Below are 24,137 nucleotides of genomic sequence, written 5' to 3'. Positions count from 1 at the left end.
AATACATCGAGTAGCCCGTGCATAGGAATAAAACCTGTCACATTTAGGTATATGTACATGCTAGCCACCTTGCCAGGGAATCAGAAGTTTCTTTATATTTTTCATTTTCTGATGGCTGTACTTTGATGCAATTTTATTGTGTTGCCTTTTTTATTTTTATTTTTTTTTCCTCATTTGGCTGCTTCACATTTAAGGGCAACTTTCAAGAAGTGACTTGAACAGAACATTATGGATTAGTTTTGAAACTCACCGTGCTCATTGGGGTCTCTTGTATATTTTTCAGCCTTGGGTGTGTTTGACAGTGGCATAAACTTTTGGGAGGACATAATTTCATCTTGACACCAGGATTCTGCGGTCAAGGTATGCTTATTTTTGTATTGGTTATGGTTTTTTTTTAGATGTAAAGGCAGCATCACTTATGTTCCACTGTTGAACCTCTGTTTTTGTATGGAACACATTCCTGTTTTTTTGTAGTTCCTTGTGTTCAGGCTAGGGGCACTCTGAGAATTTGGTGTAGGTGAAAGATCTTTTGAAAAGCCTGTGTGTCCAGTTCAATGATTTTTGCAGTGCGTTTGACCTCTCCTAAGGCTCACTAGGTGATTTGCAGAGTGGTTTCTCTAAAACAACTTCCAAATTCTTCCAATTCTGTTGGAGACTACTCATAATCAAACACCACTATTGGCTTTATCAGTTCACAGATAGTGCTGGCAGGGTTAGTCATTCGGAAGCAGATCCTGCCATCAGTTTTACAGAAAACTGGGTAGCAACTCATTCAGTATTGCACTGGTTGAAAACTTTGGCTTTATATAGGACAGTGTGAAAGACGACGTTACATGCAGTTTCTTTTTAGCAGTCTCTAGAGGCTTTTTAATTTCTGAAGTCACTCTGTATAAGCAGTGTCGTAGGGACAGAGAACAGTCCTTGGGCACAGACCAGCGGGGTGATCACTGGCACAGCATACCACCCTGTGTGCCTTTGGCTGCCCTTCAGCCTCTGCCTTGTATTTTTAGCTTGCAGTCTCCTTAGTGGAAGAATTGTCTCTTCTTGCTATATTTGTAGCACGTTGAGCATAGTGGGTGGATCAGCAGTTGCATCCACTCCTCCTCTGGTCTGTAATAAGAAATAAATATTCAGAAATAATTCCTTAATTGTCATTAATGAAGACTTTGTTTCCTAACAAGTACATGACAAGGCCTCCTTGTTTAAGGGAATTTGTTTGAGCTGTTCCTGACATGGATGTCTTTGTCACACAACAGGTGCTTCAAATCACTAATCTCCTGCAGTCCGAGCTGGTATTTATTACTGTTCAATGTCAGATCCTCTTGCTTGGCATAGCAGGGCATACCACACAACCTGCAAGTTGTGCTGGTGAGAATATTTAATCACATATCAGCAGATTATCTATAATTAGCTCTATCACAGCTAGATCCTTTGAGATCTTCAGTGGGAAGATAATGTCTACTCCAAGGACTGAAACAACCCTGCAGGGAAGACTGGAGCCCAGCTGCAAAGTATTGCTGGGTTAGATTTGAGCTGGTTAAAGCCTTTGATGATCAGTCTGAAGTTGTTTAGAGCTTCATATTTTGAAGTCCAGCTTTGACTTCCTTGAGCTGTTCCAGTGGGTAAATACAAATACATCAGGGCTTTATGCTAGTCCTGTGCTTCTATATAAACTCCCCAATTCTTTGCTTTGTAGCATATGGTCAAGGTTTGCCAATTGGGTTGGGGTTTACTCTGCCCAGCACTAGAAGTCAGTGGGTTGTCTCTATTTTGGCTAGTCACTTGAAGCTAATTTTGTGCTCAGTGCAGAGAAACAGGCTCCTTCAAAGCCTGTTAGGAGTGATGCATCTGAATGTTCAAGTCATCCACTTTGTGATGAGATGAACTCTGCCCTAGAAATGAATGTTTCTTTCCAGAGTGAGGTACAGATATAGATGTCAAAGCTTAGCTGGATGAAACTCACCCAGTACATATGACCTTCATTCCAGGTCAGCTTTTCCTTAGCCTCTCAGTAATCTCTCAGTATTAGCGAGACTAAGTAGGACTTGGGATGAATTTTCTGTGTTGTAGGGGGCACAGAGAAAGCAGACAGAAAAGCAGAATTTGTCACATCACTTGTGTAACTTGTTTGGGCCTTTAAATCCATTCAAATTTTGCGTTAATTTTTCAGAACAACTCCAAAGGATCATCACTTCTGAGTGTACTAGAGCAACACCTGTACCTCATAGCCTGTTGGATCCCTTGTAGGTCTAGCACGTGGCCAGGGAAAGAGAATCACAGCTCCCCTTGAGCTAGAGCTGTGGTTACAATATTGTGTTTACAATACATGCAATATCGTCCCAGGTGGTTACCTCCTCTGGGTTAAAAACCCACAATGCTTCTCTTCATTGCTATTTCAGACTTTCTCACCTGATTAGCACCAAATGTGTTCTCACATATTGGAATATCTGCTAACCATACCATAGGTGCAACTGGATTTTCGTGAGTACTGGTATGTAATAATCTAATTTCTTGTAAGGGATACATTTAAAAAGACTTAAAACTGAACCTTCTGATTTGGAGTAAGCTTTGTCTACATACTTCCCACAACTGACAAAGCTGCATCAGGATCGCTTTTGTGACTTGAAGATCAAGTGTATGAGAAGTAGGAGGAAGGAGATAGATCTGAGGATGAGAATGATGGTCAAGAACACAGAAAAACAGTCAGGAAAGCTAAACTTGGTATGTGTTTGGGTTTCTTATACAAAGAAAAAGAAAAGATTTCTTAATGAAAATGTAAAGAAAATTAAAAAGCAAGTTAGAAGTTCACTACTTAATATGGAAAGAAGTCAAATAGCAGATGATAAGAAAGTGCAATTATTCAAGGCTTTCAAACTTCTTGTGTCCAAAAGTTTAGCAAAATTAATTCTAACTGTGGAAGGAGCTTAAATGGAAAACAAACAAACAAACAAAACAGAAAGAACAGGTTAAATAATATTTTATAGCATTTATATAGAGAGAACCAGAATCTGAAAAATATGCATTAGAATATTTTAATTACTAGCTAAAGCACTCCCTGAATTGTTATTTGCAGTAGTTATGGAAAATGGAAAGACACAAGCTATTTTGGCCTTCTCAGCATTATTCATGAGTAGATTTCCATCTCTACTGAATGGTGAACAGTGGAACTTAGTTTTTCCTTCCTCTTATTCATGTATAGATTTCCTTCTTTCTAACATGTAGTTAAAATGTATGATCCATGTGAGCCTGCCATTAAGAGAACTGAAACCATACATGCATAATGAATGAGTTGGAAGTGAATTTCAAGTTTTGCATCTTGCTTCCTGTGAGTAATATATACTGTCACAGGCCCACGGGCCTCTTTAGCATCAGTGAGATTCATCTCCAGAAACAGGACTGTTCAGCTGAACAAATGTTGAAGGCCAGGACTTGAATTTATGTCTATATTATCTATTTATGCTATTTATAAATGCATCATAGTTGTGTGTATGTGGAATGTGTCTCTATAAAAAGAACAGAGAAAAGTTGGTCTGTGTTGACAGATTTGTACAAAGATTTCTTAAAGAGAAAACAGAAATGGTTGCCTATTCAGAAATATCATATAGAGCCCTGGAAGACACATTTCAGTGCCTGAACTTCTATCTCAAGATCTCTCTTAAGGTGCACTAAGCCAGGGAAGATGTTGCACAACATACAGCATAGCCAAGGCTCCTGGCACACTTTGGACAAAGAAGACAGGAAGTATTCAAATTACATCTCTCCTGAAACAGAGCAACGTCACTGATAACACATTGTCAAACCGTGAGCTGATTGCCCATCTCCATAGGGCAGTGTTGCAATATTTCTGAGCTAACATCTTCATTTTCCAGTGAGTGACTGGGACAAAGTTGTTTGTAATTTGGTATAAAATTAGATTTGAACTACAATAAAAAGTCCCATAAAGGCTAACATTACATAATACTTGGTATTTTTCAGGCAAAAATATCTTACTGGCTCTAGTGCAAGGTGTTGTTAAAATGTGTTAAGAACATTTTAGAATTGGTTGGCTCTCAGATCTGACTAAACCATGTTAACGTTAGTGTATTAAATTAATCTTAAAGTTCTTGTTGTTTGCTGATGAAATAGCCACAATGATATTTCAGCATGGAGATTTGAGAGGTAGAGACTGTAACTTCCAGGAGTTGTTTGAATAGGTGTATTGTGTGAAACTAGCTAGCATTATTGTGCCATCAGTTCCAGTCCAAGCCCTTTGATTGAAGTCCTAAGCTTGAATCATCACCAGTAAAAAATAGAAATTTATGAAACATGTGCTGAAAACTTATTTCATGGCATTGCTGCAGTGATGCTGCTGCAGAGTGTCTTTGGCCTCTGGCATTCCATGACATTTCCTTCTTGTTTGCCTTCTCAGTACCTTAATTGGTGACAGGCTTTCTGTCATGAGGACTTTGTCTACATATCTAGAACTTAGTGTTGTATCTCTGAAATAAGGAATAAAACACAGAAGTTAATTTAGAAACTACATGACTAAAAAAAAAGACATTTCTTAGATGAAATCTAAATAAGATTACTGATTAAGCTCATTGAACATGAATATTTATTGACCAATAAAATGATGAGAGAGAGTAATGCATTAGAAGGATGATACATGATAAAAAGAAATATTAAGATAAAACTGGAATATTAGGTGTTGTAAGGGAAAAGATGTCAACATAGTGAAAACACTACTTTTCATAGCCAAATGTTGTCCAAACCCATTATTAATTTTGAGCAATCAAGCCTTGCATATTTCTCTTGGCTACTAAGCAAAGCAGCTGTAAAGACCACTGAGGCAATGTCCTGGGTGTTTGTTAAACAAATGAACAAATGTCAGTGGATTATACCTGTCTATCTCTTCAAGGAATTAGCATTCAGCAGTCTTAAGGGCCTCTCCAAATAATAGCTAATCGTCTTTCCCAACATCCTACCAGGTAGGAAGGTATTTTGTCATTTTAGAGATAACAATAATTATAAACATGTTAATACTTTCTGGCTGTATGGTATCATATGGGAGTCATAAATGATTGTATAAAGAAGAGGGTCATTCCCTCATTTGTGTCAAAGCAGGTGTGTAGAGGTTATGGACTAAAGGGTGTGTAATGTGTTACTTGGTTACCTCTATGGTAGGTACCTCTATGGGAGAAGCAACAGGTGACATCCATCCAACTATCAGCCTGAACTTACTCATGGCAGGTGTTAACATGCCTGTGTCCCATGCAGAAATCTCACAGCTGGCTTCAGTAAACAAACAAGATCACATACATATATTCATATCATCAACTTGCATGTAATGCATGTAAACAAGCACACGTTGCTTCTAAATTAATTTCAGGTATAAGTCTCTTTGAAAGCATGTTCTGATAGTCTAACAAAAAAAAAAAAAAGCATGAGAGGGCTAGTGACATCTTTATCTAATAAAACTAGACACAGTTTTATGTTCATATGGGCAATGGGAAAAATACAGTCTTACTAGGTTCTCTATGTCTTAAATAGAAATTTAGAAGTCTTATTATGAAATATATTTATCTTGACAGCCAGAGCATTTGATGTGGACCAAAAGAAGCTGCTATGAGCCAAACACCTGTTCATTACAACCATTGGTTCCTTTCCAGTAAAGCCTCCAAGATGGGAATTCCTGATGACTTTTTTAGTAGCCTAAATGTTTTAGGAATGGGGCTAGGTGTTGATTTATATAGAAATGGTTGATAAACACCTACTGATCAAGTGCTTGTGAAGTCAGTGTAATGATCTGTTCTGCTTCAAACTTCTGACCTGAGATAACCCATATAATCTCTCCTCTTTACTTGGGTGTTGTAAGAATAGCTGTATGTTCCTATGTATTTGGGCACAGTAGTGGGAGCCATGTAAATGTCTCAGCAAGGCAGATAAAACAGCAGGGGACAGAGATAATCCCTGGCACATCTCCTGGGTACCTCCCCTCTAAATATGAATCATGCTTCATGAAGGCAGATGTAATTTCTGTCCTTGTTCATGACATTTGTCAGCACTGGTCAGATGTGGTAAGATGGTGGCTATTTTATCTGTTGTTTTGTTTGTTTGTTAGTTTGTTTTTCTCCTTCCTCTGGAGAGGAAAAGAAAATGTTTTCTTTTTTCTGAAGAGGAAAATAAAATATAGCTAGAGGTGCCCATACAGTGCTCAGGACAATAGCAGGCAGAGTGAGGAGTGGGAAATTCATGGTTTGCAAGTCTCCTACGATGAGCAAAGGGAACTGAATTGTTCGGGACAGCTTAATTTCAGTGTTATTTATTTATTTTATTTAGAATTGTTACCTGCTTTACAATTATCTTTTTGTATGTTCCTTTATTGTCACTTTTTAATCAAGAAAGGAAAATCCACAGTTAAAAATAAATCTGCAGAATAATATTTCATAACTGTTAGTTAAAGCAATACAATTAGGATGTTGTAGATGACAGACAATTCTGGAATAACCAGTACAAACAAGCATTAAAAAAATTAAGAGATGAAGATAAAAGGAATTCAGAAGACAGTAAATAAATGCTTCCTCATGTTTTCCCAGATTCTCGTGTACTCAAAGATCCTTAGTTTGTACGCAGCAGTTAGGCATGTATATAGAGATATAATGGTGCTTTGCCAATAGTGAGGTGATTTTGCAAGGAAGGAGAGTAGCTTGTATGACAGTATACTGGCCTCCAAAATGTAGGTGGTAGAAACCACTTAGGAAACTATTTCATTAAGGGGAAAAAAAAATAAAAATGTTCCAGACTGATGTAATTACAGTGTTTTCAATCATGTCTGAATTGGATGTAAGCTGTAGCAAAGAATATTTAGGAGAACACCTTGTTCAAGAAAAGCATCTTTTGGTGATGACTCCATTTTTAAGGGCTTTGACAAATGGAGTTTACTTTTAGTTAGGAAATAATTTACCAGAAGATATTTTTATTTGAATTCTCAGCATGGAAACAAAACTAAAAAATGTGTGTGTGTATATATGTATATTTAAACTGGAAATTAAAATGAGGGAACAGGCATGTTATGAGTATTTTTTTTTTTCACCCCCAGAAAGCAAAACTAAGCTTTAACCTCGATAATCATGTAAAGAATGTACTTTTTTCTGCAGAGGTTTGACCTTGTTCTCCATAAAGTCTGTTTTCCTCCTGGGACTCTCCCTCCCCCATCCTTATGTTCTAATTCAATTTTACGAAACAACGCTGCTCCCTGCAAGAAGTAGGATATGACTCGTGGAGCACAACTGCACATACGCATCTTCTAATGGCAGGGATACTTGGCACAGCTCCTGCCCCTCCCTCAGTTCTTCCTCCCATCTCTGTGCTTGGACCAGGGTCAGGTTTTTGCTCACCTCTTACTTTTCACGTGGATCATCTCCTATACCAAGCTCACTGTAGACCACCCTGTGTTGTTTTTAGCATTTTTTAACCAAGACCAAACCAAAACAACCCAATGCAATGGCATTTGCTTTCTGTTGAAAGAAGAGGGAAAAAAAATTGGAAGGGGTGTGAATCGGGGGGGGGGGCGGTGAGGATTTCAGGTAATTCTTAAACCTGGTCCTTGTGCTTTGATGGCTGGGGTTTTTAAGTGATGATGTTTAAGTATTCATAAATGGCTGAGGTTTTGGTGAGATTGAAGCTTAAAATCAGGAAAATCAAAAGGGAAAATAAAAGACCTCAGACTAGTAGGTTAGAAGTTAGATAGGTTGGTCAAGCTATGAAAAAAAAAACGTAAGAACAAATCTTTCCCTTCTTTGATGTCCCCTGAATGGAGCCCAGATCCATGTTCTTTAGTCATGCAGTGCCAATATTTTACTGCTGTTTGAACACCTTCAGTGCAAGCATGTTACCCACTTCACCCATTGCAAACATCTCAGTAAAGGAAGCTGGCAATGTCACATTAAAAAAGCCCTGGAAGTGTATCCTTCCAGGCATGATGGTGTATAAAATACACGAGTGTTTTCTAAAGATGTAATGTAGCTAAACAGTGATAAACTAGGCATCTCTCAAAAAGTATTTCTGACCGTACACGTATGTCTTGCTATGCATGTGAGTCTTGAATTTGAATTTTTTATAGTGGCTGGGATATTATTATCATTATGTAGAATACCACTAGAAGTTTGGAGAATATGAGTATCTGTAGAATACCAGTAGAAATCTGGAGTCATCCCAGTTTCTACTGATGTCAAGTGACTGCAATCTGTCCCATCAAATAATTTGTATGGCACTTAAATCTCTGCAGTATAAAGTATCTGAAAGGGGTCTTGGAATGCTCCTTTTGTAGAAAATGAGAATCGTTTATCAAGAAATAGCACCAACTTCAAAAAGTATTCTGATGATAGTACAGATAGCTAATGGAATAATGTTTCTTGAAGTTAGATTACCTCTATCTACAGGCATGGCTGCCTGAATTTAGACATACTCTGTGACCTGAGCTAATGCCTGAGATGAAAGCATTGCCAGTTATGATAAAGGGACACTAATAAATTGTGCCCAGAGAAATGGCATGTGTTCCTTATTTGTGCTGAATTTCAGAAAGCTGCAAGGCCCTGGCACCACGAAGACAGGCTCACACATCAAACTTGAAGCATGTGAACAGTGAGTGAAAGAAAGGGATCACAGGAGGAGAGAGGCCCAAGTAACCACAGTGCACAACAATATCTGTTTGCTAATGATCTGTTTGTTTTAGATCAAAAGTTTATTATTGCAGTCAGTAAAGATATGAGTTGAATTGCACACACGTTTTGTGTCAGCGTTGGTCAAAGTTTATATAATTAAGCTTTGAAAAACAAAAGTTTTTTACAATAAAGTGCCATTTTTTGGCAGACTGTTGCATTAAGGCTTACAAACGTATGACCTGCCAACCAGCCACCGAAATTCAGACCATCTCTTGAGGGGCACTTAACATGGAAAAAAAAAAAACCACAACTTTCTGCAGGTAGAATTTGCACTTTCTGGCACTGCTTTGACTATTACTCAAGATCCTGTCTGTGCCATCGTTTTTTCATCTGTTGGTGGTGTTTGCATTAAGTTGTGTAACTGCTTCTTAATGCCTGTTACGAAAGGATGCATAGATTACAGCTCCATGAGGTATCCTGCACAAATCACTACTGATAAATGTAAGCATGTTTTCAAAAGTTACTCTCGGTTGAAATAATTTTACCTTGATTAAATTGTTCCTACATAGACCAAATGCTTTATTAATTCAGAAGGCCAGTATATGTTCAAATGGGCATCAGAAAACATGTAGCTGTGTTATCCTGTAATATAGTGCCTGTTATATTCTTAGCATATAACGACATGATGCAGCTTTCCTGGTTTGGGTGGGAGTTTCACTGCTGAGTTTTGTATTGCCATGACTTTACCTCAAAAGTTTCAGGCTAGATCAGCTAAAACACAATAACATGTAGGCAGAGAAGACATCAGAAGTCAACAGTCACAATGTTTTTTCATTTTATGCATGTTCTTCTGTGTTAGGCCATTTTATTTTATTTAATCTAATTTTAATTAGCCAACTTGGCATCTGTACCCGGGAAATAGGACATTGCGCTAACTACAGAGTTTAGCCTGGAATGGAGAAAATTGAAGAGACTTGAGATTAGGGGGAAATCTTAGTTGAAGAAAAAATTAAAAAGTATTTAAGTCTAAATCAGGATTGTAGACAGGGTTGTATTTTGCAGTATTGTTAGCTGTAATAACACTTCTTTCCTTCACTGACATTAATGTAATACTTTGCTGAATGATTAATTTTAATCCCAATAGCAAGCCCCACAAGTTAGATTTAAAGCATTTCTTCGCTGCAGTGTCCCATCAGCATATATTTTCTATTGTGGTCCTCTGAAAATGCATACCTTTCTTTGCATGGAGCCTTTTTTCAGTTCTGAATATCAACTGACCATGTGAATATGAAATGTGTCAGAAGCCATCTATGGTCAGAAGCCATCTTATATATATTTAACAGAGGGATAGATGGAACAGAGGAGTGGAGAGAGTGGGCTGTGCTACTGACAGTGAAGTTGCAAAATGGCATTCAGGCTCGTTGATCATTGGTTGTTCTGCTTACAGATTTTGCAAGTACAGAGATATAGATGACTTTTTCTCAAGATCAATCTGACCCAGGCTATATGAGATTTATCAAGGCCTAGATTAGAAAATAAATCACATTCCAAAATATATTGGATCTCACTTAGAGGGCTGATCATGAACAGATAACTATGTTAGCACTTGAAATATTAGTTAAAATAGAGTTAAAATACGGTGTCTAAGATATTTATAGCTACAATTTGTGATCCTAATGTAAACAAGCTATGAAATCTTGCTTCATCTTTCATCATACTGGGATTATTGATGATACCTCCTGGCCCAGATGCAGTAACGATCCACCAGAAGAGCTAAAACTGAACAAAGAATGGTCAAAAATGTCTGGATGATCCCATGATGTAGGTTGATAATTTTTTTTTTTTTTTCTTCTCCCCATTATCCTCTTGAAAGGCAGTTCCAGCACTTACCTCTTAACTGCATAGGAGCCTTTTTCAGTTTCCAGACTGGCCAATGTTTACTCATTTGCTTTATGTTGTGCCAATTTTACCTTGTAGCTTACGCTGGTGTACTTCCCTGTATGGTGCTCTCCCTGAGGCCCTGAGGGATTTCTAGATTTCTAGAAAGGAGCCTCCTTCCTGATCATTGTTTTTTTTTTTTTTTTTAGAGTTAATCACCATGAACTTGTAAAGATTATTCTATTAGCTCTCCTCTGTACCTGTTACAGTAGGAAGTCATCTGCTTAGAAGAATGGTAGCTGCACTGAATGTGGTATTGTAGACAAGGTTTTATATCTTTCCTAATAATGGCAATTTTCAAATAATGCAAAAATATATTTTAGTTGTATTGGAAATACAACTAGATGTGGCACTATGCTCATGCTATTGCAACTTAAACCCCAAGGTGTTTTTTGTTTTATTGATTGTTTGTTTGTTTTACCATTTCTAACTGATCACAATGATAATTGATAGCAAATTTAAGTTGTTAGTTTCTTGGTGCACTCTTGCATTTCATCCCTTTTATTTTGGTCCCTAAGTACATGCAATTTCTCTATAACGTTTTTATCCCTGTTTCATTGGCAGTGCTTTCCATGGTGCTTGTTTGTTGCTTGTATTTTTTTTTTAAATTTGTTAACTTAGTTACCACGTTCTAAACATGTATATAAGAAATACTGAATAATAACTGCAGAAATATGTATATGAGAAATGTCACGGGTGAAAATGCACAGAAAATTCTTTCACAAGAAAAGCTGGGGAAAAACATTCAGCTTGAGTGGTGGAGCTCAGTTTGATCTGGGAGATGCTGCAGTAACACTCACTGAATGTGAAGGTAAACATAAACCCTCCAAAAACTTCTTTTGCTTTGCTCTTGCTATGGAGAGGGAAACAAAGAGGAAAGTGCAGAATAAACATGGTTCCTAAATCCATGATCCTAAATCTGAAAGACCTGTGGAGTGACTCAGTCCTAAGCCCACAAAGAGCTTTACAAAACCACCCTGTCACGCTATGAACCATGTAATTTTCCTGATGCAATGGTTGACCATGTACAAAATACCAAGCTAGTAATATGCACTGACCTTTGATAAAGTGGAAGGGACAGAGCTGCAAAAATATCATTTAGAGAAGATATTCAAGAATTGTGCTATTCCAAGAGAATATCCAGGAATAATTAAGCAATACAGTAGTCTAGGGTACATGCATAAAAATTTTCTGATGTCAGAAAGGTATAAGGAGCTTGGGAAATTACTAGGTTATGCTTCAAGCATTTTTTTTTTTTTTTTAAGAAAAAAAAGAAGTAGGATTTTATCCTGTTGTGAGATTAATATCTGTTATTTAATAACTGAAAGTTACACTTTTGCCCAGTCAGTCAGTATTATTTTCATCAAATGCTTACTGATAGCTTGTGAAATCTGGCAGTAGAGTATAATTGTTGGCCTAGCATAGAACTCAAGAATATATTTCTGCAGTTTCCAGATCCAGAACTCACATAAATGTGAGTAGGAAAAATGCTTTTGCTTGGGAAACAAACTGTGGGAAAATTTCTCAACATGATTTGAATGTCAGAAAAGAAATGTAACAACCGGTGAAGCCAGATTAGTGCAAAGAGAAGGCCAAAGGCACAAAAAAAAAAAAAAAAGTGTTCTTAGTCAATTTTGTAGTCCTGAAACAAAATGTATAGCTTCCTTTTTTTTTTTTTGTTTGTTTGTTTATAGATAAAATTGCAATAATGTAAAATTATAGGTATATATGACAACCTGAAGCCTAGAGACCTTGTATTTTTCCGTCAGACTGACTTCAAAAAAAAATAAAAAAAGTCTAGTCTACAGAAAGTTTAAGTTCAGGTTTACTTTTTGCAGCACACAAATCCATGAACTTCTTTTGTTTGCCCAGCTAAATTGGGCAGAGGGTTGTGGGGAGCTTGCATTTTGGAGATGGCTCTGCTCACCTGCAGAACAGATAATGAAATAGGAGACTGGAAAATATGGGGGTTATGACTTCTTCACTGGAATATATCAAATCATAGAATGTTCTGAGTTGGAAGAGACACGGGAATGATCGAGTCCATGTGGCAGTCTGCATCAGAACCACTGCACCAGGTCAGAAGAGACTCCATAGATTCCCAAGGTGTTTGCAAAAGATGTCCCCAAAATTGACGCAATCTCCCAACCAACGAGTCTTATGCCTTTCACGTCAGAAGCGTTAAGCCTCTTCCAGTGGCCCCACGGCAGCACCTACAACTTGACAGCTGCCTTATCAGTGCAGTACCAATGCCTGTCCCATGCCTGGGGATGTGATGGCCAGCGGCACCTGCTCTGTGGCTAGTGTCTGACACCACGGCTCTGGGTCAGACACATAAGGGAGATGAAATAGATGAGAAGAAATCATTTGTCCTGAAAGGAGATTTAAAGTATAGCCAAACCATTTCTATGTACAGTCTTATCAGTCCATTTCATGGCCATTTGCCAAGGGAGACCTTGGTGGCTAAGGTCCCGAATACCCATAACAGAAGGCAGGGGTGTGACATGGTGTGATTGAAACCCCGTGTCATAATCTGTTGTAAAAACTCTTCTGCAGTGGTGGTTGAAAGAGCTTTCTGTGATCCCAATTTCCAATATCCACAGTGCTTTAAGTTATGAGATGTGAAAAGCCCTTCTAAAACCACCTGCTGCAGAGCAGAGCCCACCTCAGCAGTAAAACCCACCTCGTTTGGAGATACCGATAAAAGATTTGTCTAGCATCACATGATAATTAGGGGTTGTGTTATTCTAGAACACTTTGCCATCCCTCAAGGATTCCTCCATCCTTTGGAATCCTCAAGGATTCCAGTCCTCCAAGGACTGCCATCCCTCACAGTGAATTTGATAAGATCAGGAATTTGTGACTTATTTTTATGCTATGCTTTATATTTATATATATATATATATATGTATATATATTTTTTCTCCTCCAAAATGGTCCTCACTGCCCTCAACTCCCAGATTTCTTTGATTTCTTTATTTCCATTTCTTGGTTGTTTCTTTGGAGGGTGAGAGTGCAGCTTTGCTTTTTTAGAGATGGAACCAAACAAGAGGAAACTGTCTTCTCACTGTCTTCTGTAGGGGACCTGGCAACAAGTAAAAGTCCTTCGGGCTTGACATAAAATAAAGCCCTTAGTGGAACTTGAAATATCTACAGAAACAAAGCTGACTTTATCCTTTATATAACAGAGTTCTACACGCATAATGATTTTAATGATCATAGAATATCCTGAGTTGGAAGGGACCCTTAAGGATCATCAAGTCCAACTCTTGACACCGCACAGGTCTACCCAAAAGTTCAGACCATGTGACTAAGTGCACAGTCCAATCTCTTCTTAAATTCAGTCAGGCTCGGTGCAGTGACCACTTCCCTGGGGAGCCTGTTCCAGTGTGCAACCACTCTCTCTGTGAAGAACCCCCTCCTGATGTCAAGCCTAAACTTCCCCTGCCTCAGCTTAACCCTGTTCCCGCGGGTCCTGTCGCTGGTGTTAATGGAGAAAAGGTCTCCTGCCTCTCGACACTCCCTTACGAGGAATGATTTACAAATGCATAATATTTTTGATGTATCCCACAGTATTTAAGGCCAATATATAATAAATCAATGTTTCATCTTTGCTATTTTTGAGATAAAATCAACTCTGAGATAAAATCAACTTTGCAAGTATTTTCCACAAGCAAAAGCAGAGAAGTGAAATGCCTGCTCTTACAAAATTCACCCCTTATTCACCACGGGTATGGGGAAGCTTGAATAGTTATGCTAGAAAATTGCTTGAGGTCTGAGCGTGGGAGAATCTTGTTCCAAATTCTGTCAGCAAGTGTCCCTAGATTAAAAATGATGGCAAATTGATTTGGATACTTAAGATTTTCTGATTTGTAGGTAATACAAGTATGTGTGCAATTGCTTGATAGATAAATGGTGCTATGTTGACTGTAATTTTAAACGTTAGTTATACTGGTTTTAATCAAATAATGCTTTCTGTTAGAACAAAAACCATTTTTGTACTGATTTAAGTTCCAAATTCAAGGGAAAAGCAAGGAGCAGCTTGGGCTGAAATGCCCTTATCTTTTCAAGTAGCAAATATGATATTTGAATGAGAAGAAATTACAGAATCACAATGCGCTGTATTACATAGGAGAGAGTCACTGTGCTCTTAATGAATTTTGCTCTTGTTCTCGAGATAAGGGAGATGAAATAGATGAGAAGAAATCATTTGTCCTGAAAGGAGATATAAAGTATAGCTAAACCATTTCTATGTACAATCTTATCAGTCCATTTCATGGCCATTTGCCATTCTCAAATGCTCTTAGTATATTGTATACCAAAGAAAATACTGCTGACATCGAGTCCTGCGACTGCCAAATTGCATATTCATTATTGTTCGCAGTCACGTGAGGTCAAGTCCGGTTACTGCAAACAACGAATCTTTGTCTGCGTCTTTATTCCCTCCTCATGCCGTTTTTGGTTTCCTAACTTTTGTAGCGCTCCCTGGGCTGAAAGTTTCTTTTTAAAGAGGATGCTGTGTACTCTTTTGTAAACGTGTCTCCATTTCTAAAAGTGACATCATGGGAATTGCTGAAGGCAAGCTGGGGCGCGGGACACGGGTAGCCAAGATGTAAAAGAAGTTCCCCTCTTCCCGGCTCCCCCCTTGCCCCCACAGCATCCTGTAGCAAACAGGTACTTTGTTGCACTCCGCTGGATGCTTCTTGAGGAATGTGAACATGGGAAGGACAGAAAAATCTGACAAAAAATGAATCCTACCAGCTCGTTCTCATTTGCAGGCTGCTATGCATGAAGTGGTTTGCAGCTTATTCACAGAGAGCCAGGGATCTGTTGGTTTGCCATCAAATGCAAATTACCTCGCTGCACTCACTGACGCGGTGAACACCTCAGTTTAAGTTTAAAAAGATGTATTGCAAAACTGAGGCGAGCTCCCACTCCTACAGAGGTCAGTGGCAAGCCTCCCATTGACTTCAATGGCAGCTGGGCAGAGTCCCTGTTTTCTGGAAGCAAGGCTCAGCAGCACTTGAGTTTTTTGGAGCACATGAAGCCCTCAAAGGCTGTTCCTTTACAGCATTCCAAATTTTTTTCCCATTTGCCTGATTCCATGGCAACACACCAGCACCAGGCCCTGAATACTGAAATGAGATTTTTACTAGTAAGCCTGAGGATTTATACAAGTGTATCCTGTAAAAAGATCTTGCTGAGCTGTAGTTACCATTGGACTAATTCTTTATCCTTTTCAGATGAGTGGCAAAATTATCTCTGGATTTATTTTACAATAAGCCAAGAATTTGCTAAGGTTAGAAAAACAAGGACACGGTTTTAAAATCATACCAGAAACAACTTTATTATTGTTATTATTATACACATCACTATGTTTAAGTAAAATACTGTATTTATTTGCTATTCTTTTCAAAACAGTTTAGAGAACCACCTAAGCAGTTTACTCATAAATGATGCTAACACAGACTCTAGAAATTGCAAAAAAAATGATGATAAGGCCACTGAGGTTTTGTTCTGATTTCTGTATTACTTATATCAAAGAAATAACCACTTTCCAACCTGAACAAGGATCCGTATTAGATTCTGAATGTACTAGAGTTCATCTGTTAGAGGGATGTGATGCAGACCAGCCCTGTATGCTTTGTGGCTGGGAGTTTGCTCAGAGTTACATCATAGCATGCTGAAACTGAGTGCACTGTTTGATCCCATATTTTGACGCTAAAAACTGTGCGAAAGGGGAAAAAATAGCAAAGCAATTCTATACCTAGAGGAGGTAAAATTGCGTGTAAGAAATACAAATGGTCTTTTATATTAAAAAGTACCTACTAGGAAGTTCCCAAGCAAAAATGCAAATGCAGTGGAACAACAAAATGATTAGTGAGCACTAATTACAATTTTAACTGTTTTATGTTTCTTGCATTTTCTTAAACTCTAGATATAAGCATTCACTGCCATCTCTGTTTTATTCTGCTGTCACGCGATCCAGTTGTTGAATCATTTCCTCCAGAGTGATTTTTTTAGATAAGCTCTGCCCCGTTAGCTGCAGCTGGGGGTGCCCTATTTTATGTTGTTCCATCCACTTAGCTGGGCCATCCGGGCCCATCAGGATGAGGCGGCAGCATTATACTGGGATCACAGCTGTTGTGATGAGCTCTGTATGCAAGGAGAGTTACCACAATAAGTGATGCAATGCTGGATTTCACTTTTCTGAGCGGTGTTCAGAGCCTCCCCTTTGGATGCAGCTTTCCCCCCCTCAGGCCTGACAGCAGGATGTGGCCCTGCCGACCAGCTGGACCCACAGCAGCCGAGGGAGGCAGTGAGGTGCTCGTAATGTAAGCGGAGCTGGGCTGAGGTCAGAAACTGAGTCACTGGTCTGACAGAAGTGCTCTGACTCGATCGATGAAACCCTTATGTATTTTCTTTTCATATAGACAGCCTCCTGGGCTAGACTCGGATTAGCGAAGCAGTTACAAATCCATTTAGCTTCAGCAGGCACAAATGAAAGCAGAATCTGCCCTCCCTTTCTCGCTGACCTTCAGTGAATCTATTCAGGAAGAAGTTGGTATGAAGTCAAATGCTTTGTTACAGAGCCGGTCAGCTACGGGCTTGTAATTCCAAAGTGGCCAGAGACACTGGCTGGGATGCTTTTGGGAGACCAGAACTTGTAAGGGGGTGTTTGGCACTATCTGAACTAACAGTCTTGAGAACTGACACACACAGTGCTAACCAAGGTTGGAATTCTTGGCCTGGATGATGAGAAAACCGGGAGAAAACCTCAGTTGTGAATGTGCTGTGAGAAATACAATTGGGGATTGTTCTTCTGCTATACAAAATACAACACCCTAGGAGGTGGTGCTTTTCTATATAGGCTGTGCACTAGTGCTGCACTGTGTTTTATTGCAGAAACACAATCTTTTTGCAAGAATTGTGTCTTTCATGAGATTGCATTATATTGTTGTGGTTTAAAAAGTAGGTGTAAACTCCAAAGTCCACCTTGCAACAAATACACTATATTTTCTTTCTAAATAGGGATCTACAAATCTCTTCTGGCCCTTAAGCTACAGAATACTTTTAAGAAAGCATCAGCTTTTTTTTTCTTCTTCTTCTTTTATTTTCCCTCTTTTTAGAGAATAGTAAATATTCTCCTCAGACACTCAGTCACGCGAAATGGGGCAATTCACAAATGCATGTAGCAGTTTGGTTTTCTGTCTATCGAGTCTCGCGCATTTCATTTAAGTGTGAAAAGCATCGGTAATTCTCATTTGTCCTAAATTCGAAGCGGCATCTAGGAGAATATGTCCTTGGGTGACTTTAAAAAAAAAAAAAAAGACTGCAAATGGGATATTTGCATTAGCATAAAATGCTTTATCATTTTTTGTCACTTTATACCTGTATTGCTCTGTATTAAATATCAGTGCAGACTCAAAGAAACATAGACGCAAGCTCCCCCCCCCCCCCCCCCCCACCCTTTCCACAGGCATGTAACTCAAACTAAGCCCCAGAAACGCTATCTTTAAATAGCCCAAGACTGCCCAAGCCAAGACATGCTATTAGTCCATGTTTGTTTATGTGCAGCAATCTCTATCAACATTTACTTTTGCATTCAGCAAAAGACAAACTGGCAGCGCTGCAAGGCCAGGTAGGCAGATCGATACCGGTCCCGAATTTTCTGCAATTGTTCTAACTTCAACAGCCCCGAGCCCCTGTATATCCGAGCCCCTGTACACCCATACAAACACGCTTTTACGTTTTTTTTTTTTTTTTTGTTCAGGGTTTTTATTTGAGCAGCCCTAATCTGAGAGAAAAGTAGCAGGGAGGAGGAGGGGGGGGGGGGATGAAGGCAGCGTGGCGGTGGAGCTGGCTGCCGGGAGGCTGCCCAGCGACCCCCGGGAGGCCGGGATGGCGACATTGGGGTGGAAGGGGACGGGACCGGGGACCCCCGGAGCCCCCTGAGGCGCTGCGGGGCCGGGACAAGCGGGGCTCGCTGCGGGGAGCCTCGGCTGCCGCGCGGCCCCACGCCATGGCGGCGGGCGCTCAGGAAATCGCGTCAGGCCCGGCGCCGGCAGGCGGGCAGGGGGCAGCGGCCGCCACCGAGCCCTCTCCGCGTGTAGCGACCGGGCTGGAAGCCGGAGCAGGAGCCGGGCCCGTGGCTGCTCCCCCCGGCGGCTGCGGGGCGAGGGCGGGCGGCAGGGGGCGGCTGGGAGCCGCGTGGGCGCGGAGGCTCTGCCCGGCGGGGGCCACCCCCGGCGGCGTCCCGGTGCCGGCCCCTCGGCAGCGGGCGGGGACGCGGCAGCCCCGGGGGCGGCGTGAGCGGGAGCGGAGCTCGGGAGAGCGCCGGGTTCGGGTGCGGGTCCGGGTGCGGGTCCGTGCGCCCAGCCCCGCGGGGATGGCGGCCTGAGCAAGAGCCCTTCGGCGGAGGTACGTGGCGCGTTGGGAGCGCTGCAGCAGGCTTTGAAGCACCGGCAGAGAGGTTTTAGAGGCCAGGGCAGCCAAGGTCACCTTGAGCGTGGTCCGGGGGCACGCTTCGTTTGTGTTCTTCAGGCATTCAGCCGCTCTTTTATTGTATATATCGTGTAGTTTGAGTAGTGATGCGCTTTAGTTAAAAAAAAAGGGTAACTGAAACTTAGAGTCAGCCAAGAAGAGGTTCCCGTATGGACTCGGGTTGTGTAACGATGCCCGGTGCGAGGCTGAGCGCTGCGGCTGCTGCTGGGGTGCACCTGGTGCGGGCACGGACGGGGCTGCAGGGAGGCAAAATGCGGGGATGGGGCTGTGTGGGGCCTTGCTCCTGGAAATCCTACACGGGAACGGGCTGGCTGCTGGGGGGCTCGTGGCTGGGCTGTAACGTGGCATTGCAGGGACAGATGCAGGAGGCAGAGTTGCTGCTTTATGGTATTTTTTGCTAAATTAAAACGCTGGCTCCTCTCTTGATGGGACACCCAAACGAAACGGTTTAACCTGTAGGCTTTTGCAGGTACACAATTCTAAGTTGTTTTGGTACGTTTGGCCTCCTTTTTCATTTGTTTGAGGGAGAATTATTTACCTTGCTTACCATACAGACGATAAATCATCTGTTTTAAAATAATTGTGCAATTTTAGATCTTTTCAATGTTTTTTAATCCAGCGAGCCCGTCGTATCACGGATGGCAGCAGCATGTTTGGGATTAGGGGTGTGCTTTGCACAGAGCACTCCTCCGTCCGAGGAGGTTGTAAACGGGTTTGACTGCAGCTAGAGCAGGCACATAAAACTTACTGTGGGATAGGACTGGGAGAGGGCATAAAGGAAATTTTATCAAATTGATTGGTGTCCTTCAGAAGGAAATGATGAAAGAATGAGGTCACGTAGTGCAAGAGAATAGTAAACTTTTAAAAGCGGCTGAAATGTCCTGGCTGAAATGTCCTCTGTATCCTTGTGGCCAAATGGCTTAATCCACGCAGTGAAGAACAGCGGAAAAGCCTGAGGGGGCTGCGATGACCTGTAATGGGAAGAGGAGAAGGGAAGGAAAAACATGCACGTAGCTGATTGGTATACCACATGCACGCAAATCGAATATGGTGGGTTAAATCCTGCTGGTTTCTGAGCGTAGTGAAACTTCTTCAGAATCTAACTTTTACTGAAAGGTGCCAAAATACCCATTAGCTAATTAATTGTTAGATACCTACCCTGAAACGATACATGCATGAGTATTTTATAAACAAATACATATTATTTTACAGCTTCTGATCTTCAGTTCAACTCGTGTGTCATGGATGAAACTGCGTTGTCCCTTGGAACGATAGATGTTTCGTATGTGTCCACCTCAGCAGAGTGCAGCATCGGTAGATGTAAGCATTCCAATGAAGAATGGGTAAGTAAAAATTGCAAACGTGGCTGGCCATGTTTGCCTTTTGTTTTCTCATTTTTGTATGCAGGTTGAAGGTGAACTATTTTTTTTTTTTAATCATCTCTAATGCATGATACAGTTTTGGTTTTAGTAACTTGAAATGTAAGGAAGAAGAAACAGTTCAGTGCTGTGCCAAAGACTAATGATGCTGGATAGGGAAAACCTTCATATTGAACTCTATTCGTAGTCTCACACTCTACTGGTGTGACGTTAGTAATCATTTTATATAATAGTAGACGTGCAGAATTTCATTCTGTAGCAGGCTGAGGTCAAACAGAAAGCTGGTTCCTGTTCCAAAAGAGGTACTTGCTTGAAATGTGCAAGGGAAAAGGAGCATGAGTCTAAAGATGCACAGTGATGTAACCGTTAGAGTCAGAGCTATTCATGCGGTACAGCAGGCAGAGGAAACTTGGTAGATAAAAATAAGGAGCCTATTAAAACTCGATGTCCTCTGAGCGAGTCTGGGGATTTGGAGGAGGCAAAGGGGGAAGGAGCGGAGAGGGTTAGGTGGAGCACAAAGCCACATGGGGATGAGCTGGGTGCTGGTTGGTTTAGTAGTATAGGTCAGGAGAAATTAGGAGAGGAGGAGTTTGAACTTAGTACAGAAGAAGGGTTGGAGACATGGTCAGAGTTGAGGAAAAGGACAGATGTCCTGACAGCTGGGTTTTGTATCTAGCTAGGAGTAGGATACATTACACAGCAGGCTGCTGGAACAGAGAGGTCTGTGAGAGAGTGGGATAAAAGCAGGCAAGCCAAAAAGATGGGAAAGGTTTTGTAAGAAAGTGGTGGTAAGTTTGGTCTGGGATTGGAGGCAAGCAGAAGCATTTTTGCTACAAAGTTGGTTAATGAGGAGTTAGCATTACTGAGGGTGATAGAGAACAGAGTGGGCCAGGCTTAGCATTTTGGTGCTTAGTTATTTCAGTTGAAGAGTTAGCCTTGGAATAAGTGCAAATTCATACAGCTTGCCAGGTGTGATATGTGCATATTTTTGTTTTCAGTCATCTTCAGCATTGCTTTTGACTTTCTGGTTGTTTCTCAGTGGGCTGGCTTTCTCACTGGGTATGTGATGATCTGTATTTGTGTTTCTAAGCCATGTGCTTGCTGGTTTTAAGGTACTGGTTCTACCACACTTTTCTTCCTTTTGAACGAGCTATTTTAAACATATATCTTTGTATTTTGCCATCTTTTCATTTTTGTTTGTTTCTGTGGCTTCCTTTTTGTTAAAAACTTACAATATTTGGTTTAAAAAAATTGGAGTCTAGTGGACCTGATACTTATACTCAGGGAAGCAATAATGCAGTAGACTTTCATGGGAACAGCCAATGTCTTTGTAAGTCTTGTAGTTAAGTATATTTTTGTTGTGTCCCAACAAACAGAACATGTTCTGTAAGTGCACTTACTTATGATTTTTTCCATTCTATAATCTTATCCTAACACTGGAGAAAGCACAGTGGTTCCTTTTTCATGTTGCTTTGAATAAAACTGCCAAAGAACAGCCTACAGAGTCAATGGAGTTAATGTTTCGTGTATATTCAAATTGCAGTTTTACAGGGTGTTGTCTGGTAAAAGCTTGAAATGCATTGCTCATATTATGAGCACCTTTACGTTAGCATGTAATTTACAGTTAAATTCTTCACCTTTTCTCAGCTGTCAATTTCCTTGCTGTTTTGTAGTAGAGTTATTGTTTATTTTAATATTTCACATGTCAGCAAATGCTGCAATGCTCAAGATATACAAGTACAACACGATGTTTTGCTTTTGTTTTTGCTTTTTATTTTTAAATCACATCATTTGGAGATGAAATAATTTGTTTTAGAAAAAAAATCTTTAAAAAACAAGTACTGGTTTCAGGATTATTTTATTTTTTTGTGATAGTTTTGTGCGTGTTTCTGGCAGCACCTCTAATCAAAAGTTTTCAAATACCCATTAAAACATATGTTGCTGGATATTGACATGGTGTTCTTTTGTTCCATAGGGAGAGTGTAACTCTAGGCCTCCTCTCTTCCGATCTGCCACTTTAAAATGGAAAGAGACTCTGTTGAGCAGAAAAAGGCCATTTGTGGGACGATGTTGCTACGTATGCACTCCCCAGAGCCGGGTAAGAAGATTACAGGCTGGATTATGTTTGACAATAATGCGTAGTTACAGTGTAATGAAGTTTCAGAAGTTTTCTTACTTTCAGAATTAAGGTCAGAATGTTCTTGCTTTATAAAGGAATATAGTTTTTCTCATTTGTTTGTGGTTATATTTTCTTTGTCATGGAATTAATGGATGACACAGATCTATTGTGATGCTTTGTCTCCTGCTATTCAGTGCGGACTTCGTGCACAAAACTGTCCAGCTCTTCAGAATTAGTACTGTGAAAATGTATGGAAAAAATTATCTGCTCTACTGGATTAGTAACGGGAATTTGGCGCTTACAAAAGTGTTAAGGCTTATTTTTAGGATGCTTAATTCTCTATCCACACAACGTGCACAGTTTTGAAGTAAGCAATGTACTTCCCTTCAAACTTGAAGAGATCAATCCTGTGCTTGAGAAGACAGCTTGGTTTTCTGCACCCAAATAGTTCTTGGCTTGTCTGCCCATCCTGGCAGCAAGACGTGCCAGTTACAATGGCAGGGATATTTGTCTGCTGGGAACAGCATCAAGAGGGTGGCACTGGAGACGTTATGCCAGCTGGTTTAAAATGTGACCTTTATTGAACTGCATTGAGCAGGTTTTCTGTAGGCTGAAGATGTAAAATGCTGATAAATGGCATAATGTAGTTTGCAACAAGTTCATCATCTGGCTTGACTGTGTGTACACCGCAGGCTTTACATTGCACTCAGCTACACCTGCACTGAGCTCCTTAATTGGCTGGACTGGAATAAAAATTTGCCTTTTCCTTTGACTAAGGAAAAGTTGTTATTTCACTTTATTACTATGCCCAAAATAGAAAGCTGCAGCAATGATACACAAACGTGGGATAGAAATCCGAACGTGCTGTGAAGAGTATGTATGATATGGGCAGCAAGACAGGCAATTAGAGAAACTGGGACTGCTTCTAACAAACAGTGGAGTGTTTTGACTTGTAAAAAGGTGTGTAGTAATCCCTAGGTAGGGCCATTATGCATTTAGTCATTAGGCTATTAGTAATTAGGCTATTCCTCTCAAGTTGGGGATTACACTTCAAGAAGAAAAATCTTGTTCTGTATTTTGTCCGTTTAATAAGAAATTACTAGTCCTGAGATCTCACTTAGGAATGAGGCATGACCTGATAAAGTCCTTTTTTGCATTATGCCCCAAGAAGGTACCGTTCTTGCTGCAGACAACAACAAAGCAGATCCTCTCATTAGAGTCCACATGTTTCACTTTTTTTTTGAGCTGCCTGTTCAGTTAATTATCTCAAGGAAGAGGGAGAGATGAGCAAGACAGATTCCCATAGTTAGCTGGCCAAGCTAGCACGTTGCTGGTGCTATAAGTGGCAAGTCTGTTCCCTCTTACGTTCTTCCTGCTCTCCTGTGGCTGATAAAGTTCACCAGCCAAGCAGAACTGCCTGCTTTATTTATTTATTTAGTCTGTGGCTGTCTTAGTTTTCTGCCTTACCTGAATGAATTTGGCTCATTAAGGGGTCTGATATTCATCAGTGCTAGTGGTGATGTAAGTTACGAGGTGGGGAGGTGGTGGGAAAGG

At 40.4% G+C, this 24,137-nt stretch overlaps 1 protein-coding gene across 5 annotated transcripts in view; it reads left to right on the top strand.

The window, feature by feature from the left end:
• The first annotated feature begins 297 nt into the window (after window positions 1-297).
• Window positions 298-24,137, top strand: part of GPAM (glycerol-3-phosphate acyltransferase, mitochondrial) — a 50,075-nt gene continuing 26,235 nt past the window's right edge. The window contains exons 1-4 of one of the 5 annotated variants that reach the window (XM_068688555.1): window positions 342-360; window positions 2,400-2,491; window positions 20,298-20,428; window positions 22,440-22,562. In XM_068688555.1, the coding sequence (XP_068544656.1) occupies window positions 20,327-20,428; window positions 22,440-22,562 (225 nt within the window). In that variant the 5' untranslated portion in view covers window positions 342-360; window positions 2,400-2,491; window positions 20,298-20,326. Of the gene's footprint in view, window positions 361-2,399; window positions 2,492-18,818; window positions 19,002-19,981; window positions 20,136-20,297; window positions 20,429-22,439; window positions 22,563-24,137 lie in introns of those variants that run through there. The other 4 variants (XM_068688557.1, XM_068688554.1, XM_068688553.1 and 1 more) reach the window with 4 other exon arrangements.

Source organism: Anas acuta, chromosome 7, assembly GCF_963932015.1.
Source record: "Anas acuta chromosome 7, bAnaAcu1.1, whole genome shotgun sequence".
Lineage (NCBI taxonomy): Eukaryota > Metazoa > Chordata > Aves > Anseriformes > Anatidae > Anas > Anas acuta.
The sequence above is the reverse complement of the archived record's forward strand: the minus strand, read 5'-3'. Positions and strand labels throughout refer to the sequence as shown.